This window comes from Cetorhinus maximus, chromosome 17 (genome assembly GCF_964194155.1).
Source record: "Cetorhinus maximus chromosome 17, sCetMax3.hap1.1, whole genome shotgun sequence".
NCBI classification, from domain to species: Eukaryota; Metazoa; Chordata; class Chondrichthyes; order Lamniformes; family Cetorhinidae; genus Cetorhinus; species Cetorhinus maximus.
In genome coordinates this window covers 59,572,262-59,598,612 of record NC_135895.1, presented here as the reverse complement: position 1 = coordinate 59,598,612, position 26,351 = coordinate 59,572,262, and the positions used below count along the sequence as shown (strand labels likewise).

The 26,351-nt window shown below is 42.0% G+C and overlaps 1 protein-coding gene across 4 annotated transcripts in view; it reads left to right on the top strand.

The window, feature by feature from the left end:
* The window catches only part of mier1b (mesoderm induction early response 1b, transcriptional regulator), a 52,935-nt gene that overhangs the window by 7,500 nt on the left and 19,084 nt on the right, over positions 1–26,351 (top strand). For 3 of the 4 annotated variants that reach the window (XM_078561285.1, XM_078561282.1, XM_078561286.1), the window contains exons 4-6: positions 20,166–20,387; positions 23,794–23,926; positions 25,340–25,404. In XM_078561285.1, the coding sequence (XP_078417411.1) occupies positions 20,166–20,387; positions 23,794–23,926; positions 25,340–25,404 (420 nt within the window). The remainder of the gene's footprint in view (positions 1–20,165; positions 20,388–23,793; positions 23,927–25,339; positions 25,405–26,351) is intronic. The other variant, XM_078561284.1, reaches the window with a different exon arrangement.

Sequence of the window (26,351 nt, the reverse complement as noted above, 5' to 3'; positions counted from 1 at the left end):
AGGCATTACTGTATCATTATTCCTGACAAATAATGGTGCCAAAGCCCCTATCTTGAGTTCCTGTGGGCCAGAAGTGTCTCGTATAATCTGGGTTGGTATGTGCATAAAAGTCTTTCAATTTTACAAATGCATTGCCTTCCTCAACAGATCGGACCATCTGATGAAGCTCAGCCTTTCATTTGGAATTCATTAATGGTGTATTTATTGCTATAGTTGAGGATGAATTTGCACGTGTCCGTTTATAGTTAGGGATGAGCCTGTGATCCCAGCTGTACAGCCCAAGGATTCTTAGGTGGGTCCTTTGCACAGTGGCATGCACCTCTGCCTGTTTTTTAAAATTCATTCACGGGATGTGGGCTTTGCTGGCTCAGCCAGCATTTATTGCCCATCCATAGTTGCCCTTAAGAAGGTGGTGGTGAGCTGCCTTCTTGAACTGCTGCAGTCCATGTGGTGTAGGCATACCCAGAGTGCTGCTAGGAAGGGAGTTCCAGGATTTTGACCCAGTGAAAGTGAAGGAATGGTGATATATTTCCAAGTCAGGTTGGTGAGAGACCAGGAGGAGAATTTCCAGGTGGTGGTGTTCCCATCTATCTGTGGCCCTTGTCCTCCTAGATGGTAGCGGTCGTGGGTTTGGAAGGTGCTTTCGAAGAAGCCTTGGTGAATTCCTGCTGTGCATCTTGTAGATGGTACACGCTGCTGCTACGGTGGTGGAGGGAGTGAATGTTTGTGGATGTGCCAATCAAGTGGGCTGCTTTGTCCTGGATGGTGTCAAGCTTCTTGTGTTGTGGGAACTGCACTCAGCCAGGCAAGTGGAGAATATTCCATCACACCTCTGACTTGTGCCTTGTAGATGGTGGACAGGCTTTGGGAGCTGGATGAGTTACTCATCGCAGGATTCCGAGCCTCTGACCTGCTCCTGTAGCCACAGTATTTATATGGCTAGTCCAGTTCATTTTCTGGTCAATGATAATGCCCAGGGTGTTGATAGTGGAGGATTCACTGATGGTAATGCCATTGAACGTCAAGGGGTGATGGTTAGATTCTCTCTTGTTGGAGATGGTCATTGCCTGGCACTTGTATGATGCGATTGCTACTTGCCTCTTGTCAGCCCAAGCCTGCAGATTGTCCAGGTCTTGCCGCTTTTGGAATTAACTGCTTCAGTATCTGAGGAGCCGGGAATGGTGCTGAACATTGTGCAATCGTCAGTGAACATCCCCATTTCTGACCTTATGATGGAAGGTCATTGATGAAGCAGCTGAAGATGGTTGGGCTAAGGACACTACCCTGAGGAACTCCTGCAGTGATGTCCTGGAGCTGAGATGACTGACCCCCAACAACCACAACCATTTTCCTTTGTGCTAGGTATGACTCCAACCAGCGGAGTTTTCCCCCTGATTCCCATTGATTCCAGTTTTGCTAGGGCTCCTCGATGCCAATGCAGTCAAATGCAGCCTTGATATCAAGGGCAATCACTCTCAGCTCACCTAAGGAGCTCAGCTCTTTTGTCCACGTTTGAACCAAGGCTGTAATGAGGTCAGGAGCTGAGTGGCCCTGGCAGAACCCAAACTGGCATCAGTGAGCAGATTATTGCTCAGCATGTGCTGCTTGATACCACTGATGACCCCTTCCATTATTTTACTGATGATCGAGAGTATGCTGGGTCAGTAATTGGCTGGGTTCAATTTGTCCTGCTTTTTCTGTACAGGTCAAACCTGGACAATTTTCCACATAGCCAGGTAGATGCCAGTGTTGTAGCTGTACTGGAACAGTTTGGCTAGGAGTGCGGCAAGTTGTGGGGCATAAGCCTTCAGTACTATTGCCGGAATATTGTCAGGGCCCATAGCCTTTGCGTTATCTAGTGCCTTCAGCCATTTCTTGATATCACGTGGAGTGAATCGAATTGGCTACAGACTGGCATCTGTGAAGTTGGGGACCTCCAGAGGATGTCAAGATGGATCATCCACTCAGCTCTTCAGGCTGAAGGTTGTTGCAAACGCTTCAGCCTTATCTTTTGCACTGATGTGCTGGGCTCCCCCAATCATTGAGGATGGGGATATTTGTGGAGCCTCCTCCTCCAGTGAGTTTAATTGCCCCCCGCCATTCACGACTGGATGTAGCAGGACGGCAGAGCTTAGCTCTGATCCATTGGTTGTGGGATTGCTTAGCTCTGTCTTGATTGTGTTCGAATACAATTCTGCTGCTGATGGCCCATAGCGCCTCATGGATGCCCAGTCTTGAGTTGCTAGATCTGTTCAAAATCTTTTAGCACTGTGGTAGTGTCACGCAACACAATGGAGGGTAACCTCAGTGTGAAGGTAAAACTTTGTCTCCACAACTGTGCGTTGGTCACTCCTACTGACACTCACAGATCGATGCATCTGCGACAGGCAGGTTAGTAAGGTTGAGGTCAAGTATGTTTTTCCCTCTTGTTGGTTCCCTCATCACCTGCTGCAGACCCAGTCTAGCAGCTATGTCCTTTAGAACTCGGACAGCTCGGTCCGTAGTGGTGCTACCGAGCCACTCTTGGCGATGGACATTGAAGTCCCTCACCTGGAGCGCATTCTGCGTCCTTGTCACCCTTCGTGCTTCTTCCAAGTGGTGTTCAACATGGAGCAGTACTGATTCATCAGCTGATGGGGGGGCAGTACATGGTAATCAGGAGGGTTCCTTGCCCATGTTTGATCTGATGCCATGAGACTTCGTGGTCCGGAGTCAATGTTGAGGCACCCCAGGGCGACTCCCTCCTGACTGTATACCACTGTGCCGCTATCATCCCTGCTGGTGGGACAAGACATATCCAGGGATGGTGATGGTGGTGTCTGGGACGTTATCTGTAAGATATGATTCTGTGAGGATGACTATGTCAGGCTGTTGCTTGACTAGTCTGTGAGACAGCTCTCCCAATTTTGGCACTAGCCCCCAGATGTTAGTAAGGAGGACCCTATAGGGTCGACAGGACTGAGTTTGCCATTGTCATTTCTGGTGCCTAGGTCAATGCCAGGTGGTCCGTCCAACTTCATTCCTTTGAGACTTTGTAGTGGTTTGATACAACTGAGTGGCTTGCTAGGCCGTTTTAAAGGGCAATTAAGAGTCTACCACATTGCTGTAGTTCTGGAGTCGAATGTCAGCAAGACCAGGTAAGGACTGCAGATTTCTTTCTTCCTTCCCTGAAGGATATTAGTGAACCAGATGGGTTTTTTACATCAATCGACAATGGTTTCTTTTAATTCCAGATTTTTAGTGAATTCAAATTCTACCATCTGCCATGGTGGGATTCAAACCTGGGTCCCCAGACCCTTACCCTAGGTCCCTGGATTAGTAGTCCAGCGGCAATACCGCTACGCCATCACCTACCCTATGTTGGGACGTTTCTTCCCATCTGCATGATGACTGCCAACGGATAAGCTACTGATCCTCAAAGTTGCAACTGCTTTGCTTGACCAGCTTTGTATATTGCCAACGTGGAAGGGATGTTCATCCCATGTCCAATTAAGGATAACTATATCACCTGGGCATGCTAGAGCTTAATTCCTAGCCCCTGTTAGATTCTGTCCTATCAGCAGCTGCTTGGGAACACCATCACCTTCAAGTTGCCCTCCAAGTTACCCATCATCCTAACTTGGGTATAAATAACCATTCTTTCACCCTTGCAGGGTTAAATCTTAGAACTCCCTACCAAACATCATTGTAGCAGCAACTTCATATGAGCTGCACCTGTTCAAGAAAGTGACACAAACTTCAACACCTTCTCGGGGAACTAGATTGGCAACAAATGCTGACCTTGCCCAATGATTTCTGCATCCTGAAAGTGAATTCCAAAAACTACTGGAACACATTTTTCATCAAACAATGTAGCAATAAACTCATGACTCATCTGGTTTGGTGAAGAATGAACACTTGACCTCCAGTGCTTAGCCTTTTGTCAGGTAATTGTCATTTACTTAAAATCCCTAGCTTTTCCAGGATATCCCTTGTGTGAGCCACAGGATATGCATCAACTTTTGTAAGGCTATTTAGTTTCTGATGATCCACACAGAACTCCCTGGCCTTTTTTTCTTTTTAGGGATCAGTGCACAAGTGGCACTGGAATGCCCTTCTTAAACTCAAAACTAATATCTGCTACAGTTCACTGTTTTGTGTTCCTTGGTGTTGTGCAGCATTGGTGCATGGACTAGAGATTTTGGTGCCTAGCTTAAGGATAAGCTTATCCTAGCTTCCTAGAGGATAGTCATTGGAAGCACATCAATATTTCTACAGCTTGCCAGTTCTCTGTAGAGTGTAGATGACGTGCAGTGTGATCTAGTCCATGAAGGGCCTGATATCATCCACTGGCTATCAGCCAGTGGATCTACAATGTCGCTGACCTCTGGGTGGACTTGAGACACAGTGTTATCTCCACAGTGGTGAGGGAAAATTTCAGCTTTTTTCTTTGGTAGTCTTGGCACATCTTTGGCTGAAAGTTATCTCAACTGCAGGATTTTCTTGCTGTTTGTTTTCTTTTCTTAGCAGCAGTATTAGCACGGTCTGCCCTACCTGTTGGAGTGTTTGACACTGGTTGAACTGATGGCTTGTGCAAGTTCTGTATGTGTTCTTAACTGCTGCACATTCGACATTGCATTCCTGTCCTTATCAGGGGTTGATTTGGCAATAATGGGTCACCCACTCAGCGTCTGTATACCTACCAATTCAAGTGGTGAGAATCCTGTTAATCCTTGTCTGCTCTTTATAATTACACCTTTTTATTAGTTTGCTTATATCGTGCATGCATATGCGATATGCCATTATACTCCTTTACTGGTTTGTTTGAATGCCAATTAATAAACTAATCAAAACTCTTTTATCGACACTTTTTAACGAAAGCATGTAAGTGGCATAAAACTAACTTTGAATCTCACCAAACCTTATTTTGGTACCTGAATGTTTCTAACATTGACACACCTTGTTGACATGGGAGCTATCTCATTTTAGGATGCCTAGATACATAATCTATATAAAATGTTCATTCCAAGATGCATAAATCTATGATAGTCATTAATTTCGTTTTTTTTGATTCCTGATAGATACCTGGTTCACACTTGGATTTGTTATTTTTTTAACTCAGTTACCAGATGTGGGTGTTGCTGGCATAGCCAATACTTATCATCCATCCATATCTGCTCTTGAGAAGGCGGTGAGCCATCTCCCTCGAGCTGCAGTTTGTGTGATGATGTTTACGCCCGGTTCTAGGATTTTGGCACAGTTACAATGAAGGAACAGGATGGTGTGTTACTTGGAGGGAGCTTGCAGGAGGTGGTGTTCCCATGCCCCTGTTGCCCTTGTTCTAGGTGGTAGAGGTCATGGGTTTGAAAGATGTTATTCCAGAAGCTTTGGTAACTTGCTGCATCTTGCAGATGGCAGTGTGCTGACAGTGAAGAGAGCAAATGTTTAAGGTAGTGGATGTGTGCCAAACGAGCGGACTGCTTGGTCCTCAATGGTGTTCAGCTTCTTGCATGTTGGAGCTGCATGCATCCAGGCAAATGGAGAATCTTTCATCACATTCTTGGTTTGTGCCTTATAGTTGGTGGAAAGTCTTTGAGGAGTGAGGAGATGAGTTATTTGCTGCACAATAGCTAGGCTCTGTCCTCCTCGTGCAGCTACAGTATTTATGTAGCTACTTCAGAAAAGCTTCTGGCCAATGGTGACTCTCCATCCACCACCATTGGATATTCTTGGTGGATGGTAAGGCCATTGAAAGGCCTCTTTAGTGGGATGGTCATTGCCTGCACTTGTGTGGCACAAATGGGAATTGCCTCTAATTAGCTCAATCCTGAATGTTGTTCAGGTCGTGCTGCGTTTGTGCACAGACTACCTCATTATATAAGGTGTTGTGAATGGAAATGAACACTGAAATTATCAGTGAACTTCCACACCTCTGACCATTTGATGGAAAGAAGGTCATTGAAGCAGTTGAAAATGATTGTGCTCACTACCCTGAAGAAGTCTTGCATTGAGGTCCTGGGGCTGAAATGTTTGGTTTGCAACCATCTTCCTTTGTGGTAGGCATAACTAACTCCAACCAGTGAAGAGTTTCCCCCTGATTCACATTGACTTCAATTTTACTAGAGGTCTTTGCCATACTCGGTTAAATGCTGCTTTGAAATTGAGGGCATGCACACTCCTGCACCTGCCTGTAGCATGATGCATTCTGCTGGTTGGCATATGCAGTCCTGGGTTGTCATTTTAGGTACAGTTCTGATGAAAGGTCAGCAACTTGAAACATTAAGTTTGCTTCTCTCTCCAAAAATGCTGCCAGACCTCCTGAGTATTTGCAGCATTTTTTGTTTTTACACCTGCTCCTGGCATGCTCTTCTACACTCCTTGACCCAGGGTTGATACTTCGGTTGATGGTAATGATATTAAGGGATATGGTGGGCCATGTGGTTACAGGTTCTGATTGTGTACAATTCTGCCCAGTTTTGAGCTGGTTCTGTTGTGGATCTACCCTGTTTAATTGTGTGGTGGTGCCAAAAATGCAATGTAAGATTTCCTCATTGTGAAGATTGGTCTTCATCTCCACATGAACTGTGTGGTAATCACTGCTGCCAGTGGTCATGGATAGATGCACCTGTGGTTAAATCAGTAAGGATAAGGTCAAGTAGGTTTTTCCGCACACGTTGGTTCTCGTATCAGCTCCCGGAGGCCTTAAGACATAGGAGCAGAAGTAGGCCATTCTGCTGCGCCATTCACTGAGATCATGGCTGATCTGATAATCCTCAACTCCACTTTCCTGCCTTTTCCCCATAACCCTTGATTCCCTTACTGATTAAAAATCTGTCAAATAAATTTGATAAAATGCCTTCTGCTCCAATTGGATCATTTAGGCTCAGACTTTCATTCAAATATTTAGAAATAAAAGCAAGTATTACATACCATTATATAGTTTACACAAAAATTAGACTGCACAAAAATGAACTTCACTAATGCTAGGTTTCACACAACGATACCACTGAAATGGAAACAATGTCCTATACGACAGTGGAGTTAATATTAGAATATTTCATGAATTCAGGTAACTGGGCATAGGACTTGTGGTGACTTGCTATTACACCAATGTTATCCCTTGACTGACCTTTTGATTTTAATGTGTGGGAACAATGTCTTATTTTAGGTCTTAATAACAGTAAGAATATCTTCAAACTACCAAGACAATATACCTGCTGAAGATAGCCTTGATCTAAGGTACTAGGTACCTTGGGCTGGGTACATAATTTCCTTCGTCTACTTCTGACATTGGTGGAGGAGATCCTATTAATATATGAACTCTCAGAACAAACAACAACTGCCATGAATATCAGTATACTAGAGATAAATATTGATTTCTATTTAACTATGCATGCATGCATTTGGTTATGTTTAATATTTTCAAAAAAATCTTCTGCCTTGTTCAATCAACTTCAAATTGCAAGGCTCAGACATTTCACATTTTCTGGTCAATTTGTCTGGGGTGGTCTCGGGCATCAAAACAAATGCAAGTACACTCCAGATTTGTAAGAGCACAATAAAGGAAGATAAAAACAAAGTCCTTCATCTAGTAGTTCTCCAGCATAGAGAAAGGAGCCCAGAAAATATCAAAGTAGCTTGAGACAAACTAAACTAATTTTAAGATGCATGCTCAATAAAGGACAGCATTAGATAATGCCTCCTACTCAGCTACTGCTTCTATAGTATACTTGCTGAAATTGTAGTGCTAAAGTATAGGCAACTAAAATGAGGTACACTGAAGAAAATATAGACTCTTTTAAACTCGAGCAGTGAAGGGAATAAAAATATCTGGTGGTAGTTTTGTATTGCAAAATGATTTATGATGACAAAGTTAACAGTAAAAGCAATGCACAGCAACTTCATATCCTAATGCATAAGCAGAAAGGATTGAGCCTTAAATCAAGACAAGACAAGAAGTTGATTCACAACTCGCTATTGATATTGCTTCCTATTGCAGCATTATCTTCCCTCTGCCTGACTACTGCTACTGTTTGAGGTGCTGAAGGTGCACAAATGAAAACTGTGCTCTGTTTCACCCAGGAGATGGTCCATATAATCCCTAAAACCAATTTCAGATCTGTTATACAGACCAGCCTTTTCAAACTGGCTTCAAATTCTGACTGGGTCCACTAGAAGTGTACATTTAAAAGAAACATTTTTTTTCTGTGCCACGACTTGTTTTTCCTACAATGCACATAACCCCAATCCCTTCCCTGCCATATGAACCCCACGTGCAAGCCTTCTGTCTGTTAACTACAATAGCATTTCCCAGTCCAACTAGGTCAAAAGTGACGCTACAGAGCCACTCTTGATGAAGGACATTGAAGTCCTCCGCCTAGATTATATCCTATACTCTTGCTACACTCACTGCTTCTTCCAAGTGGTATTCAGTAGGTTCTAATCAGCATGTTTCCTTGCCCATGTTTGACCTGATGCTATGAAGCTACATGCAATCCAGAATTAATTTCGAGGATGCCAAGGGCCACTTTTTCTCGACTGGATACAACTCTTTGTCACCATGTCTGGTGATAGAAAAGTCTTGGGTATTGGTTAAAAGATACGATTCTCTGAGTACCTATATGCCAGGATATTATTGACTAGCTCTTTCAAGTCCCCGAATGTTAGTGAGGAGGACTTTGCACGGCCAACAGGGCTGGATGTCCCTTTGTCGTGATGAGTGCTGAGGTTGATGCCAGGCAGTTCGGCTGGTTTTATTCTCATTTACCACTCAAAACGGCTTGATATAACTGAGTGACTTGTTAAGCCATTTTCAGTGGGCAGTTAAAACCCAACCATGTTGCTGTGGGTCTGGAAATTGCATACTGGCCAAACCAGGTACGGTCTACAGATTTCCTTCCATAAAGGACGTTAGTGAAATAGATGGATTTTAACACCAATTTCATAGTTTCATGGTCACAATTCCTGGTACTAGCTTTTTATTCCAGACTTATTTGATGAACAAATTTAAATTCCCCTGTTGCCATGGTAGGATTTGAACTCATGTCTTGTTATGGCCCTTGACCAGTCCCCCACGTTTTTGATAAGATTCGGTTAGGGACCAATAACGTTTTGTTTAAAGTAGACAAAGTTTGAGATTCCAGACACTTGCTCAGAGAATAAAGCCACAAATTGCATGGGTTTTGAACAAACAAAAATAAACTTTACTATCCAAGATCAGAAAGATATAACAATTTGCAATATCTACCTTATATTAACCCTGAATGTTAGAGCATGAGGTACATGTGAATTAACAGGCAAACTGTCGTCAAACACATCGCACTGCGTAATAAATGACAGATGCAACCAAGACAGAGTCCACAGATTTCTCAACAACCAAACCAGATGTCAGTAAACACTGAGTCAAAAATCTCATTGACACCCTGTCGCCCTTTCTCATGAAGGATTCCAGTCTTCACTTTGGAAGATCTAACCTGGGAATTCTCTCCAGGTGTTGCTGCAAATCGGATGGCCTCAATGACAGTCCACCTCACAGGGTTTCAGTCTCATTTCCCACGATTCTGTTCCCCTGGATTCTTGAGTACACACTTAATTACCAACTCACAAGCATAACTTCAACCCTTTGACCGCACCAGGCAGAACACTATTGCTCCAAAGGGGTAGCTTTGCTTCTACAGCCTGTAGCATGGAGTCACCAAACTACTGCTGCCTCCTTGGATCCTCAGGGCTTCTCCTGAGCCCTCTTCACTTAGTCTGCTAACTGCAGCCTTTTTCCTACATGGAGCCTCTTTCTCGGCCCCTCTTTTTAACTTAATTCTCTCCCCCACCCCCCCGATCTCTCCTTGTCTGCTGTCTGGGACTTTTGTTTTCAGTGGCGCTCTGGTTTTTCGTACCTTTTTTTCTTTATGCACAGACGCGTTGGGCCCAAAGAACTTTAAAAATCAGAGCTGTGCATGTGCAGCTCCCCATCTCCACATGTGCGGAAACACCGAGATCTGCCTGGACTTGGAGTTGAAAGTGGGGGTTGGGAACTCCAAGGTAAGCCTGCCTTTCATAACAGTCTCCAGACGATTGTTCCACACCACTAGTCCAATTACATAACACACGCTACCATGCCTGTCATAGTTCATTGTGATCCCCTGGTTTGCCTATACACTGAGTTTGGGAAACCTCAGAGCAGGGAGCCTTACCTACTCATGAGACTTCCAAGGAACATAATACTATTACAGTTCCCATTTTGTCCTATTTCTTCCCCCAACCCCCATTTCCTCTTTGAAAAACAATGACAGAATCATAGAACGGTTACAACACAGAAGGAAGCCATTAAGCCAGTTGTGTCCGTGCAGGCTCTCTACAAGAGCAACTCACCTAATCCATTCCTCCATCTTTTCCCTGTAGCCCTTCAATTTATTTTTTCTTTTCAGATGATAAATTCTATTTTGAAAGCCTCGATTGAATCTGTCTCCACCACACTCTCTGGCTGCGCACTCCAGGTCCTAACCGCTCACTGCATAGAAGAAGATTTTTCCTCATGCCCGTGTTCATTCTGAGACAGTTCCAAGGGTGCCAGATGCCCTCCTGGATCTCTCAACTGAGCCTAGAGCATGAAAATCAATGGGCTATTTGTCTGCAGGCACCTTAGCCAAACTCAACATTACCCTTAATTGATGTTTATGCATGCACTTTCCAGCAGGAGTTAAAAATTAAGATAAAGAAGAAAAAGTGTGCTTATTACAGGTATCAGGTAGAAAATAAAATTGAGAACAAGGCTAAATACAGAAGGGAGGTGAAAAAAAAAGCAAATAAGAGAAGCAAAGAGGGATTATGAGAAAATACTGGCAACCAATATAAGAGGGAATCCCAAAGTCTTCTATAGGCATGTAAATAGTAAAATAATGGGAAAAGGAGGAGTAGGGCCGATTAGGGACCAAAAAGGGGATTTACACATGGAGGCAGGGGGAATGGCTGAGGTGTTAAATGAATACTTTGCATCTGTCTTTACCAAGGAAGCAGATGCTACCCAGGCCATGCTGACAGAGGAGAAATCTCTGTTACTAGAAGGATTCAGAATTGATAGGAGGAAGTATTGGATAAACAGTCGATACTTAAAATTGCTGAGGCACTGGGACTGAATGAGATACAAACAAGGATATTGAAGGAAGTAAGATTGGAAATTGCAGGGACACTGGCCATAATCTTTTAGTCTTCCCTAGACTCAGGAGATGCCAGAGGGCTGGAGAATTGGAAACAATACGCCCTTGTTCAAAAAGATTGCAAGGATAAGCCCAGCAATTACAGACCAGTTTAACTTTGGTGGTTGGGAAGCTTCTAGAAACAATTATTCAGGATGGAATCAGTAGTTACATGGAAAATGTGGGCTGATTAGGAAGAGCCAGCATGGATTTCTTAAGAGAAAATTGTGTTTAACTAACTTCCTGGAGTTTTTTGAAGAGGTAACAGAGAGGGTTGATATGGGTAATGAAATTGATGGACTTCCAGAAGGCATTTGATACAGTGCCACACAACAGACTTGCAAGAAAAGTTATGGTTCATGGAACAAAAGGGACAGTAGCAATGTGGATACAGAATTGGCTGAGTAATAGGAAACAGTGACTAATGGTTAATGGATATTTTTCGGGCTGGGGGAAGGTTTGTAGTGGAGTGCCCCAGGGGTTGGTATTGGGATCCTTGCTTTTCCTGATATACGTTAATAATCTAGATCTTGGTGTGCAGGGGACAATTTTAAAGTTTGCAAATGATACAAAATTTGGGAACATTGTAAACTGAGGAGGAAAACAGTGTAGGACTTCAAGGACATATACAAGTTAGTGGAGTAGGCAGTTTAGGTGGCTGATGAAGTTCAATACGGAGAAGTGTGAGGTGATCCATTTTGGCAGGAGGAACATAGAACGACAATATAAAATAAGGAGTACAACACCAATGGGTGTGCAGGAGCAGAGGGACCTGGGTGTATATATGCATGAGTCATTAAAGGTACCCGGACTAGTGGACAGAGTAGTTAATAAAACATAGAGTATCCTATGCTTGATTAATAGGAGCAAGGAGGTTATGCCGAACTTCTATAAGACACTAGTTAGACCTCAGATGGGATATTATGTACAGTTCTGGGTGCCATACTAGAAAGGATGTGAACGCACCAGAGAGAGTGCAGAAGAGGCTACAAGGATGGTTCCAGGGATGAGAAACTTCAGTTTTGAAGATAGATTGGAGAAGTTAGGACTGCTCTCCTTGAAGAGGAGAAGGCTAAGAGGAGATTTGATAGAGGTGTTCAAAATCATGAAAGGACTGGACAAGGTAGATAGGGAGAGTGTTCCCACTCATAAGATCGAGAACGAGAGGGCACAGATTTAAAGTGATTTGCAAAAGAAGCAAATATGATGTGAGAAAAAACTCTTTCACACAGAAATGGTTTGGGTCTGGACTGCACTGCCTGGAAGTGTGTTGGAGGCAGGTTCAATCAAGGTATTCAAGACGGCATTAGATGATTGTTTCTATTAAAATAATGTGCAGGGTTACAGGGAAAAGTTAGGAGAATGGCACTAAGTCATAATTCTTATTCAGACAGCCAGTGCAGACATAGTGGGCCAAATGGCCGCCTCCTGCACCATAACAATTCTGTGATTCTGAGTTATTGTATAGTGATCAAAAACCTGTGCATTTGATGTTTGACTGTTGAATGGCCTTGATGTTATCTTATCACTTGCATGGAATGGCATAGCAACATAGTTAAGTTGTGCCATTAGTTGACTTTAACATAGGTTAGGGTTTCTTGTGCATTTAATGTTGAGAAAAAATGTTTTCAAATGTGATGCAGAATTAATTCCAACTGATTTTTAAAAGTCCAGATCCTTTGTTTGGGAGAAAAGAAGTTTCGCCTTTATGTTCGTTCCCACAATGATATTTCAGTTGCTGTAGTCCACATTTGACTTTTTTTTTACAGGATTCTTTTAAAATTTTGAGGCTGTAGTTTGCTAATACACATGAAGTATCAAGCTTTGATTACTGAAGAATACAATAGCTGCACGTTGCTAATGCTGATTTATATGTGCATTTGGTCACACCATCGTTAGTGCATACTTCAGGCCAGCTTTGGCTCCAGCAAACTGTTTCAGATTTCCTTCCCAGTTAATGGCCTTACTCATCTTAGAGTGCATGCTAGGAGAAATGGGAGTTATACTGATCTGCATTTATATTAGAGGTGAATGTCTCCAGAGTTGCAACCGAGTTAAATTGAGTAGTATGACTTCACTGGGAATAGATGATTGTTGTAATTTCATTAGCAAAATTAAAACTGAAGTGAAGAAAAACTAAAAATTAGGGGAGAGACTCAAAAATGAAGTCTATAACTTGGATTAGATTGTGAAAATTGAAGCAGATAAAAATTCATTTGAACTAGTTTATTTTTTTCACAGGATTTCTTGTAGTTAGTGTGAGAATTGAAACAAGAGTTATGACTGAACCCTTATTTATGGAGGGTTGGAAATCCTAAAATTGTGAAAGTTATAGGAGCACAGTGCAAAACTAAGAATACATATGGCTAAAATTTGGAAACTAAAGCTAAAACTAAATTTCTAAAGACAACCACATGAATAAATTTAAGACTAAAAGCTAAGGTCTAGAAAAATAACTAAAAGTAAAATTCAAATTATCTCTGGGACTATAACAAACATTTTGAGCTCTTTGCTCTAAATGTACACTTTTTAATTAGACTGTAAATCCTCACTTGTTACCTCCACTTAAAGCATTAGCTGAACATTTCATGCTATGACTGATTTTTATACAGTTTAATATTGCTTGTTCTGAAAGTGGGGATTTTTTTTTTGTTGATAATTGGGGCATCATCAACTTGCTCCGCTTCCCCAACTCTGTTGAGCACTATGTCTGCATGTAACATTACAAACTCTCTTTTGTCCCAACAATGTGCCTTAACCTTAATTTCAAACATTCAACTACTGTACACCAGTGTGATTTTTTTTCTCTCCCATTTTCTACATCGGCAGGTCTTGTGTGAATGCTGATTAGCTATAAGGTTTGTATTGTGGACCTGTTAGAGCAATTAATATTGCTCTACACTCATTCATTCTCATTGTTATGTAACCCATTAACCATAGTAATGTTAGTTTAATGTTCTACTCAATTTTCATTCCTAACCTTGTGGTCTTGGCCCTTTTAATGCTGCTTCTACTTTCTTGATACTGCTATGATCTCAGCTGTTCTGTTCCTAGTTGCCTAATTGGGCTAACTCTGCTAATTTTTGTATAGTGCATTTGAATACCTCAGAATTTATCTGCTGTAATATGAAGGAAGTAGAACTTTTAATTTCAAAAGGCTTTTAAGTACCAAATATATCTATATACCAAAGGGCCCGGGTAGGTAGGAAAATGCTTGACAAATTTAGATTTTGGAGATGATTTATTACAGACAAAGATATCAAAATGCAAAGTTTATTGCAATTTTCCCATGCACCAACATTTTTCTAACTTCTCCATTATCACATTTTGGACTTTCTACCTATTTCACCAGTAATGATCTTGGATGAGTTATATTAAACTGTTGCCTTTAAACTTTATTCGCGGGTGCTAAATTCTCTGACCAGGAAGGCTGGAAAATATACATTGAGCCAAACAAACCAGTTTGTGAAATAGTGCTACTTGCATATCACTGCAGCCTGAGATCATATGAACCATTAACTTATTCCAGGCGAGCGATTGGGTGATTATGCATTTCTGACTTAATTCTTGCGAGCCTCTTGTTGAGGCTAATTAGTTCTGGATCACCTTTTTTTGTTTGAAAAACAGCAGAAGGTAGTTTCTTGCCGGCCCCGAACATCGGGCAGTGGCAGTAATTGGTTTAATTGGTAGCCTTACAGGTTAAGCCTAAGACGGAGAAAGGTAGAGGTCAAATTGCTAGCTTCCTGTTCAGATAGGCAAAAAAACGCAGGGAATGGAATTTTCTCAAGCCTTTGGAGGCATGTTTCTGAGTATGCGAGTTGGGAAAATTGTAGGAAATGATGCCTAGTCAGTATCCCAAGGTGATCCCACCCTCTTTTGGCTTTCCAGGGCAGACAGCAGCAGGTAACTCCTGTGGGTCTGGTGGGAAGCCAGTTTAAGTACTTAAGAGGCAATTCGTGATTTTTGTACATTGATTCCCTCGTTCCCAACAGCTCAGGAGTTGCATGCTGTTTCTGCAACCCGGAAGGTTGGAGAAGGCATGTGCACCTCAAAGAATTTTTTCAGTGAAGCTGTCAAGCTGGGAAGGTTCTGATCAGTTATGTTGAAAAGCTCCAACCTTGACCAGGTGAGAGGCTGGTGTTCAAAGCGATAGAGTGCTTTCACTGCTCAACTGGTGATTGCCAACTTGTTGGATGGCACCTTGCCTGTCAATCACTTTACCCACCTTCAGCCGCCCTTCCCTGCATGTGAACAGCTTATGCAGCGCCACCATCCACCTGTGCTGAGAGTTATGGACAGGAGGCAAATGTATCAGCAGGAGCAACACCATCTGCCTTCTCGGCCACATGGCAGATAAAATGGATACTGAGATCAACTTGAAGGAAACAGGCAAAGGGTCAGCTCTCATGACATGCCTAAAGTACTCGTGTCTCAAGAGACCCAGACTCTCTGAGGTCGTTGCTGACATCTGCAGCCTCCTTGAACAAGACCTCCCTCTCAGTGGAACGGTTGGGTGTACATTGCCAGTGGCTGACAAAGTGCCTGTCTTGGAGATGAACTCTCCTTGTCTCGCCCAGTCAAGTTGTGTGCTGTCTTCTGCAAGGAGAGAAAGCAAGGAGGTGTGTGTGATGGTAATAGCTTATGTGGAGAGGAGGGAAGGACAACATTTTTGGAAGGTCATTAAGAGGCAAAGATGTGAGAGGGAACGAGGCTTAGGGTAAGTGGAGTGTTGGATACTCAGATGGGGCTGTGATATGTCTGTAGGGAGAGGTTATGAGTGTAGCTATAGAGAATGTTGATCTGTAGCATGCTCTGCAAGAGAGTGCCAGGAACTCATAGTCTGGGGATTGGCACCTGAAATTATGTCACTTTCCTGTCATGTCCTCCTGAGGTACTGGATCCTCTTGGTGCAAGGTCTCAAGGTTGGAAGTACCGCGTTCTCACTTCCTCAGCCACTCCCATCCACATCTGTTTGATTGGAAAGGCTGTCCCCCTCCTCCTGTCCTTGGAGCTCGTCTCACTGCAGCCCTTTAGTTCCCTCAAGTGGACCAGTAACAGTAACAGCAGAGGAGGTGGGAGTGGATGCTACAGCCTGCAAAATCCAAGTGCTTCTGAACTTTTTGAAACATGCCATGGTCCCTTTTAAACAGAATGGCCACTTCATCCCTCCCACCCCCCCTTAATTGGCCTGGGAGGTGGATTCTTCATTAGTTTGCTCTGGTAAAGAGCAACCAGAAGAGCCTCTAATGGAGAGATCAGGTTCACAACCCGAAGATAGGTCTGTTATTGTGCCAGAAACTAAGGTGGTAAGATTCCCCTCATGATCTGGAATTGTTCCTACGAGTTATGCTGAAGGGGCATAAGTACATGCTTAAGAACAGAGAGTTGATCATCCCTTAATGCGATAATTATCGTATGCTAATAAGGCACGTATGGTGTACCTTATTTGTTAGCAGGAGTGATAATGAATCAAGATGAATGTATAGTGAAATAAAAACCGAAAATACTAGAAATAATCAGGTCAAGCAACATCTCTCCACAAATCCTACCTGACCTACCATGTGCTTGAGTATTTCAAGCACTTTCTGTTTTTACTTCGGGCATCTCCAGTACTTTGCTTTTGTGAAAGCATGGTGAGATTTACTACAAATGTTTCTCAATTCAGTCCCTTAACAACTGCAAAAAGATTTTTATTTACATTTGACATTTCTCATTAAACTGTCAATCAGACTTGGAATATTGAAGAAGTGCATGTGACAGCAGGTCATGAGTATAGTTCATTTAACATGGGGCTTTATTAATGCCACCTCTGGGTCTCCCTACTGTATGGCTAGATATTGGGCACCAAAGATGACCTGGAAAGTGGGATTCACTTGTGAGAGGTTCAGTATATCTAGTCTCTAAGGAATACCAAGAGTAGTTTGAATCTCTGCCTGTACTGAAGGCACTGATGATCTGGCAAGATGCTGGCATCCCTCTTGTACCTTGCCCAAGTTGTCCATGTATGATCCTAGATGTAGATTGATAAGTTATTCAGATGTGGATGCACATCACAGTCGAGCCCAATATTTTCAGTTCGCTCCCAGATGATACTGCAGGAGTTCTTCGGGGCAGCATCCTAGGCCCAGTAGTCTTCAGATGATCTTCCTCCAACATAAGGTCAGTTGTGGGGATGTTCGCTGATTGCTGTATTTAGTTCCATTATAATGAAGCAGTCCAAACCTGTGTAGAGCAAGACCTGAATAACACTTCGACTTAGACTGCTGAGTGCCAAGCCACATTAATGCCACTTAAATGCCTGGCAATGACCACCTCCAAACAGAGAGGGTCTAATCACCTTCCTGAATCCCCTACCTTCAACATTCTGGGGGTTGCCATTGACCATAAACTTACTGAACCAGCGACATAAATATTGTGCTTACAAGAGCATGTCAGAGGCTAGGTTTTTACTTGTTCATGGCAAATGGACATCACCGGCGAGGTCAGCATTTATTTCTCTTCCCAATTGCCCCAAACAGAGTGGCTTGCAAGGCCAATTCAGAGGGTAGTTGAACATTGGCCATGTTTCTATGGTTCTGGAGTCACAATGGGCCTGAACTTTTGCAGAATGGCAATTCAAGTCAAATTGCCACACTGCTCCTAGTTACTTATCTGGAAATCCAGCTGTCCTTTCTCACCTGACCTTCCAACTCAGGCCGAACGGGAACTGTGTAGGGCAATGCACTCCTGAGGTCATCAGTCGAGTGTTGAAGAGGTATAAGGGAAGCAAATCAGCGGAGGCTTTAGTGGAGTACAGAAAGTGCAGGGTGGAGCTAAAGAAAGCACTTAGGAGAGCAAAGAGGGGATATGAGAAAGCTCTGGCTGGTAAAAGTAGGGAAAATCCCAAGATGTTCTATAAGTATATCAATGGGAAAAGGATAACCAACGAAAGAGTAGGGCCCATAAGGGACCGAGGGGGCAATCTATGGGTGGAGCCAGAGGACATCGCTAGAGTGTTGAATGAATACTTCACATCCGTCTTCACCCAAGAGAATGAGGATGAAGGTATCGAACTCAGGTAGAGAGACTGCGAGGTTCTTAAGCAAATTGATATAGGGAGTGACAAGGTATTGGAGGTGTTGGCAGGCTTAAAAGCGGACAAATCTCCAGGTCCGGATGATTTGTGTCCCAGATTGTTGAGGGAGGCAAGGGAGGAGATCGCAGGGGCTCTGACCCAAATTTTTTATTCCTCTCTGGCCACGGGGGAGGTGCCAGAGGAGTGGAGAACAGCTAATGTGGTTCCGCTATTTAACAAGGGTTGTAGAGATAAGCCAGGGAACTACAGGCCAGAGAGTCTCACGTCAGTGGTAGGGAAACTATTGGAGAAAATTCTGAAGGAGAGACTCTATCTCCACTTGGAGAGGCAAGGTTTGATCAGGGATAGTCAGCATGGCTTTGTCATAGAGAGGTCATGCCTAACAAATTTGATTAAATTTTTTGAGGAGGTGACCAGGTGTGTAGATGAGGGTAGTGCAGTTGATGTAGTTTATATGGATTTCAGCAAAGCCTTTGACAAGGTCCCACATGGGAGACTTATAAAGAAGGCAAATGCACATAGAATACAGGGTAATTTGATAAGGTGGATTCAAAATTGGCTTAGTTGTAGGAGACAGAGGGTGATGACAGAAAGCTGCTTTAGTGACTGGAAGCCAGTGTCCAGTGGCGTACCACAGGGATCTGCTGGATCCCCTATTATTTGTCACTTACATAAACGACATAGATGACTATGTGGTGGGGTAGGATTAGTAAGTTTGCGGATGACACAAAGAATGGCCGGGTGGTTAACAGTGAGGTTGAGTGCCTTGGGCTACAGGAAGATATAGACGGGCTGGTCAAATGGGCAGATAAGTGGCAGATGGAATTTAACCCTGAAAAGTGAGAGGTGGTACACTTTGGAAGGAGTAATTTGACAAGGAAATATTCAATGAACAGCATGACACTAGGAAGTTCTGAGGAACAAAGGGACTTGGCGTGTGTGACCATAGATCTCTGAAGGCAGAGGGGCATGTTAGTGGGTGGTGAAAAAGGCATATGGGACACTTGCCTTTATCAATTGAGGCATAGATTACAAAAGTAGGGAGGTCATGTTGGAGTTACATAGAAACTTGGTGAAGCCACAGCTGGAGTAGTGTGTGCAGTTCTGGTCGCCACATTATAGGAAGGATGTGATTGCACTGGAGGAGGAGCAGAGGAGATTCACCAGGGTGTTGCCTGGGATGAAACATTTAAGCTATGAAGAGAGGTTGGATAGACTTGGGCTGTGTTCGTTGGAGCAAAGAAGACTGAGGGGCGACCTGATCGAGGTGTACAAGATTATGAGCGGCATGGATAGGGAGCAACTGTTCCCCTTAATTGAAGGGTCAGTCACAAGGAGACACAAGTTCAAGGTGAGGGGCAGGAGGTTTAGGGGGAATATGAGGAAAAACTTTTTTACCCAGAGGATGGTGACGGCCTGGAATGCACTGCCTGGGAGGGTGGTGGAGGCAGGTTGCCCCACATCCTTTAAAAAGTACCTGGATGAGCACTTGGCACGTCATAACATTCAAGGCTGTGGGCCAAGTGCTGACAAATGGGATTAAGTAGTTAGGTCACGTGTTTCTCAAATGTCGGTGCAGACTCGATGGGCCGAAGGGCCTCTTCTGCACTGTGATTCTGTGATAAGGAAGGCACGCCTCCTTTTTTTATAGCACTAGCTGTGACCTGGGATCGCCTTATCTGTGGCTTAGTATTAGACTTCAAACTATTTTTAAGCAGTCTCTCATATTTCCCCTCCGGCCTTCTCCCCCAGCCCCAGTTTGACTAATTTCATAAAAGAAAAGTGAAACTTTAGGTGTCGGCAGCAGTTGAATTGTCTCAAGCAATGTTGATGAAACACAGTGGTTATTTCTTGTGTCAGCCTTTTAGAAAATAGTCGCTTCTTTTAAGTGGACATCTCTCATGTTTTGCTTTTTTTAGGAAGGTGAAATGCCAATCCAAGATTTATTAAATTTGTATGGTTATGGTAAAACTGTTCCATTCCCTGATGAGGAAGACGATGATGATGAAGACGAGGATGATGAAGATGAGGATGATGAAGCAGAGGAGGATGATGATGGAGATGAAGGAGATAACGAAGAAAATAGTGGAAGTAGTGAAGTTCCAGAGGCAGAGGATCTACCCGACTTAAATCTAAATCAGGTTAGTTAAAAGTTTTGGGAACAACATTATCCACATAACTAGCCCTGTTGGCCAGAGCTGGGAATTTCTTTGAAGCACTTGTGGTTCCAGTGTTACTGGGGCTTTTAATAAAGAGAGTGTCCAACCATTCATTAAAAAATGCCATTCTAGATTTTTGTCCTTCCAAACTTAGGTTGTCTATGTAGGAATGTAACTGTACTAGTCTCTGATTTCTTTGCTCTCATCATTACTCAACCTCATCCTTGTTACAAACTCTCCCAAGACTTGCTCTTCAGATTGCTATTTCACATGACCTTACTGCATCAGCAGTTTCAGTCATTATTACGGATAGTATAGATTGTGGTGTATAAAGTCAACCTGGCATGCAAGCTGACCCCATTTTTTTGATGGCAAAATTCAGGTTTAGGCTTACACTTGGCATATAAGTTGACCCCGTTTTCTGATAAGAAATTATACCAGCACATTAGGAGTTGGCCTCAATTTTTCATCTCAGAAATGCATGTTTTGCTCACCTTAAGTTGGTGCATGGGAATTTAAGACACACCCACGCAGCATAACGTACCTGACAAATGACAAACAAAAATGGGTCCTCCGGCAAAAAGAACGAAGTATGAAACTGGTTTCATATGAAGCTAAAAGCTGTAATATTTGCTAACATGTCAAATAACTGCTGCAGCAAGGGAATTCGGTGTTAATGAAATACTCATGGAAGAAGGAGGAAGATGCCCAAGACCAAATGTGCCATGAGAACAGGGACCAACCACTGGCCTGCTCTTGAGAAGCATGTACCGGAATGGGCCCTCAAATCGTCATTGGTTACATCTTCACCAGAAATGCAGTGTGTATATATGCATTTAAGTGGGCCAAAACAAACCCCCGAGCCCAGCAAAGACTTTAGAGCAACCGCTAGTTGGTTGTAACCGCTTAACGGGACGAAACTGTCTAGTGTTGCAACAGAAGACCAAGATCGCTCAGATGCTACCAAAAGACCTCTGACGAAATTACTAGTTTCCAGCAATTCTTCATCAGAAAACAACAAAAACAGGTACCCATTAAGTCACATCAGCAATATGGATGATACACCCATGAATTTGACATGCTCAGCAACCAAACTGGAGTGGAAAGGTTCGAAAGCAGTTCGAGTGAAAATCGCAGGACATGAGATGTGTTACTAGCCTGCATGGCCAATGGAACAAAATTAAAAACAAAAATACCTGGAAAAACTCAGCAGGTCTGACAGCATCTGCGGAGAGGAACACAGTTAAACGTTTCGAGTCCGCATGACTCTTCAACAGAACTAAATTCAACAATTTTAGATCATGAACTCTCTCCTCCATCCCCACCCCATTTCCGATCCCCCTTTTTTCCAATAATTTATATAGATTTTTCTTTCCCCACCTATTTCCATTATTTTTAAATGTATTTCCATCCATTGTTTTATCTCTACCTTTTAGCCTATTTTGATCCCTTTCCCCCACCCCACCCCCACTAGGGCTGTCTGGACCTTGCTCATCCTGCTTTCTACCCTTAATGTCACCTATTAGCACATTTCTTAGCTAATATCAACACCTCTTTGTCCTCTTGTCTATGACATCTTTTGGCAATCTCCACCTATCGCTGGCCCTCTATCCAGCTCTACTTGTCCCACCCCCCCCCCCGCCCCCCACCCCTTAAACCAGCTTATATTTCACCTCTCTTCTACTTTTCCTTAGTTCTGTTGAAGAGTCATATGGACTTGAAACATTAACTCTGTTCCTCTCCGCAGATGCTGTCAGACCTGCTGAGTTTTTCCACGTATTTTTGTTTTAGATTTCCAGCATCCGCAGTTTTTTGCTTTTATCTTAGGAACAAAATTAAAGCGTATTGTAATTTTCAAACGTAAAACAATGCCAAAAATCAAGTTTCCTGCAGGAATTTTTATGCATGACTGTGGATGGGTGAATGAGGAGTGTAGTTGTGGATCAATAGTGGGGAATTTGCATCCCAAGGCCCTACAAAAAAACACATTATTATTGTGGGACATGTTCAGATCCCATATAACCAATGAGATCAAGAGGTGCTTGTGAAGAAATAACACCCCAATTGAAGTTATCTCAGGGGGTCTAATGCCCAGAATTCAACCTTTTAGATGTGTGCCTCAGCAAACCATTCAAGGATCATGTTCACACTGAATGGAATAGGTGGATTGTTGAGGGAGTAAAACCTTCAGAAAGAATGGAACTGCGCTAGCTCATCACTACAAACAGATGTTCTTTCACCCCTGCTTGGTACCTCTAAACTTCCTCAAAGATCCATCCTGGGATCCTTTTTTTACCTTAGCTAATACGTATATATGTTTTCCCTATGTAACATCAAATGGCTGGGTCTGCTTTCATGTCTGTGTTGATACCCAACCTTGCTTCTCCAGCACCTGTCTTGATATATCTGTGCTATGATCTGCCTGTCTTGCATAGCTCGTGGCTGATCCAGGATTTTCTCCAAATGAAATTGGGGATAACATAATCATTGTTTTTGGGCACTACCAAATGTTGTTGCTCTGGCTGTGCACAGACTCACTATTCTGTTCAGCGCAGAGCTGAGTTTCAAAATTCATATCACATCAATCCTCGGGTCTTATACTTGGAACTTGCAACATAGACCTAACTTAGTGCTCTAACACTGAAGCTTATTGAAATAGTTAATCTCTGGAGAAGAGGTAAACTTTCCTGATTATGATGACCCTTGCTTGTTCCTAATTATGTGTATATTTATAAATGAAAAGCTGAACATAGGAAGTTGGCAACAGAAAATTATAAACCCATTTGTAAAGGGCAAGGAAAGGATATAGAAATACAACTGAGGGGAATTAAAAAGTAAAAGCAGGCAAAGTATCTTGTATTTTTGAAGTTGATAACATACTTGGAACTGTTGTATGCGTTTCTTCCCCTCTTTTTAAAGAAAAGCACCCCCTAAGTCTCAGTCTTTGAAGTAACTATGGTAATTTTCGTGTAGGTTTTCAACTTTGAATCATACAGGGTGTTCATAAAATCTTTGTGCAACTTCAAACTTTATGAAATTTGGATGTACACATGATGGAAACTTTTTCATCCAATTAATTGAGTTGGATGGTACTGTTTCCTATAATGAGCAGTGAATTTTCTTCTCACAACTGTTGTGGACCCCAATTCTGCTAGCCATAACAAAGTTCTCCTCTTCATCTACTGTTGCCGTTTTAATCAGGACAGCATTAACTTTAAATAAATTATGCTTTCATATGCCTTTCACAAATTGCTTCTATTGTGTGCACCCAAAGTTATTAAAGTTTAAAGTTGCATAAGAATTTTTTATAAACTTTTTTTTGATCCTTTATTCATAAGACTTTGAATTGAGTGAGCTGTGTTTTGGATATCTTTTATGATTTCTACAGCAAGAAATACCAAAAAACTCGCGTGGACCAGATGATGAAACTCTGTCTTCTAACGATGACCTTGCACCATTGATTACCTCACAAGATGTACAAGAGATGATCCGTCCACGCAGATGTAAATACTTAGACATAGGTATACTTCTTTGTGCATGTATGTGAAAGTAGCCAACTTAAGCACCTTCTCCCACTGCCAAAAATATTCCCAGCAGCTATTTCAGCCTCTGTTATTGCTGGAGTAACTAAGATTTTGCAACAGCTGAGAACTGTTCCAATAACTTGCACTTGGGGCAAAAGTTTAAGTGACATTGCCCATTGGTTAAATATGGAGTGTCATTAATGGGTGACATTGATTCTAATAATGGAGTAATGTGCTCAATAGAGTTGGCTAAAGATCAGTAGCATATGTGACTATAGTTTTCACTTTTGCTGAGTGATTGATATCAACAGGTTTTCAATAATGTGAGTTAAGAACTAGATATTAACCACCAATGCCACAGTGACAAGCTGAAAGTGAGATTACTATTTCAGGAAACCAATTATCTGAAGGACTTAATTAAACTTCAGGCTACACAATTTTCATACAAAAGTTGCTGCTACATTAAGTTGAAGTTGGCAATCATTGCCATTTTGGAGTTCAGAACCCCTGAATTTTCTTTCACGTTTGAGGACTTGGTAACATTGAAGTTAGCTATCAGCTTTTTAAATTAATTTGATATTTTTTGCATTTGTGCCGAAGTTAATAAGTAGACAAACTTGCATTGTAAACAAGCTATTCCCTTTATTTCTGACCAGTCTTTCACTGTGGTTCATATAACCACAAAGCGCACCTGTATGGTTCTGTACTTTCCTTTAATAGACCTAATGCACCTTTAATAACTTTATTACCAATGCCTTCTGATAAACTGGCAGCAATTATTCATGACTAAATGTGACCGCCTGTGTGTGTCTAAAACCCTCTTGGGATGCCCATCTTTAGTTTTGGATTTCTATATTTGTCATTATTGCCATTTGTCTACATAGTAATGGCCCAAATAAAATTAAGTAAATCTCGAATTGTTTTCTCCTCTTCACTCCCTATTAATCCTTGTTGTATTTATGCCAAACTAGTTGGCCGTCAGAGCAATTTGGAAAATGATTGGTCTCTGACTGAAAAATCCAATTTGCGAAGCATTTGTTTTAAACCAATCGAGTCAAAACTGTAAAGGTTAATATGCCAGCATCTAAATCAGAGTTCACAGGAAGTGGTGTAATTCTGTCCTGAACAAAGTGTACCAAGATTTAACATGGTACAGTGCTGATGCATTGGTAGTTAAAGTTGCAAAATCCTAAATGAACATTTATAGATTGAAACTGTGGCACCTATATGAATGCAAAAGAGTAGAAAGTGTAAGTTTTGTGCCAAGTATAAAAAAAAACACTCTTGTTCAAAAATAGAAGTTGTAAATCAGTTGTCTCATGATAAAATCTCAAATGATTTCTATAAATCAGAACTCTATATATTTCATAACTAACTCTAGGCAGAAAATTGACCTGTTAACATTCATAGGCAATGAAGGGGAAGAAGAATCTGATGATGATGAAGATTATGTGCCCTCAGAAGACTGGAAAAAGGTACCATTGTGTTTCAGTATTTTTCGCTCAATACCTATTTGGCTTAAATGTACTGTTAAATTGGAAATATGTTTCTGATGACATAAAACATTTTTTTATTCTCCCAATTGTTTTCTTCTCCACTGTTCCTATGTAATGCGCCAGCTACAGCTGACTTTCTTTCTAGCCTCCACAAATGCTAAATGTAAGACTGCTAAAATGTGCATGAACCAGCATGAGGAGTCCTTTGTTTCTGCTTGATGCCTCCATTACACTAATATAGTTATGATATGTGGTGTATATTGGTCTTCAGACATGGCCATATTTTTTGTCTAATCTCAAAGGTCCAAATTAAATTCTATCTAGGATCAAATTCTATAATATAGTGTATTCCACCCGCATGTGAATTGAAACTCTTGCTTTTGGTATCACAGTATATCTGTCTGTCATGATTAAACTTGGTGCGTGGGGCATGTGTATCATTGAATATTTCTAAGTACCTGCTATTCCTGTAAATGATGCTGTGGTGGGAATTTTCATTGTTAAAGGGATCACATTGAACTGTAACAGCCTGGATCATACACAATAGCTAGTAACTTAATGAGAGCACCAGATTCCTATAATTTATTTAGATTATTTCTCAAAATGTTTTCATTTTTGTTTTATTATTTATAGTCATTGTAATTTCTGATGTCCAGAATAAGGACTTAAACATTTTTAAAATGGAAAAAAATACATACATCACAATAAACATGATTTAAATGTAATCAATTGAATTCCTTTTGTGCCTTCCATTTGAATGGTTCAGCCTCTCTCAAAAGCCTGGACTTAGAATCAGAGCATTGGATGAAAATGTTGAGTCCAAGAGCTGAATTTAGATTGTGGAGTCTGAGAATGTGCAGCATGCCTTAATTTCCAGGATGCTTCAGTATAGTTGGACCAGTAGCTCGCTGGACTGATGTATCATT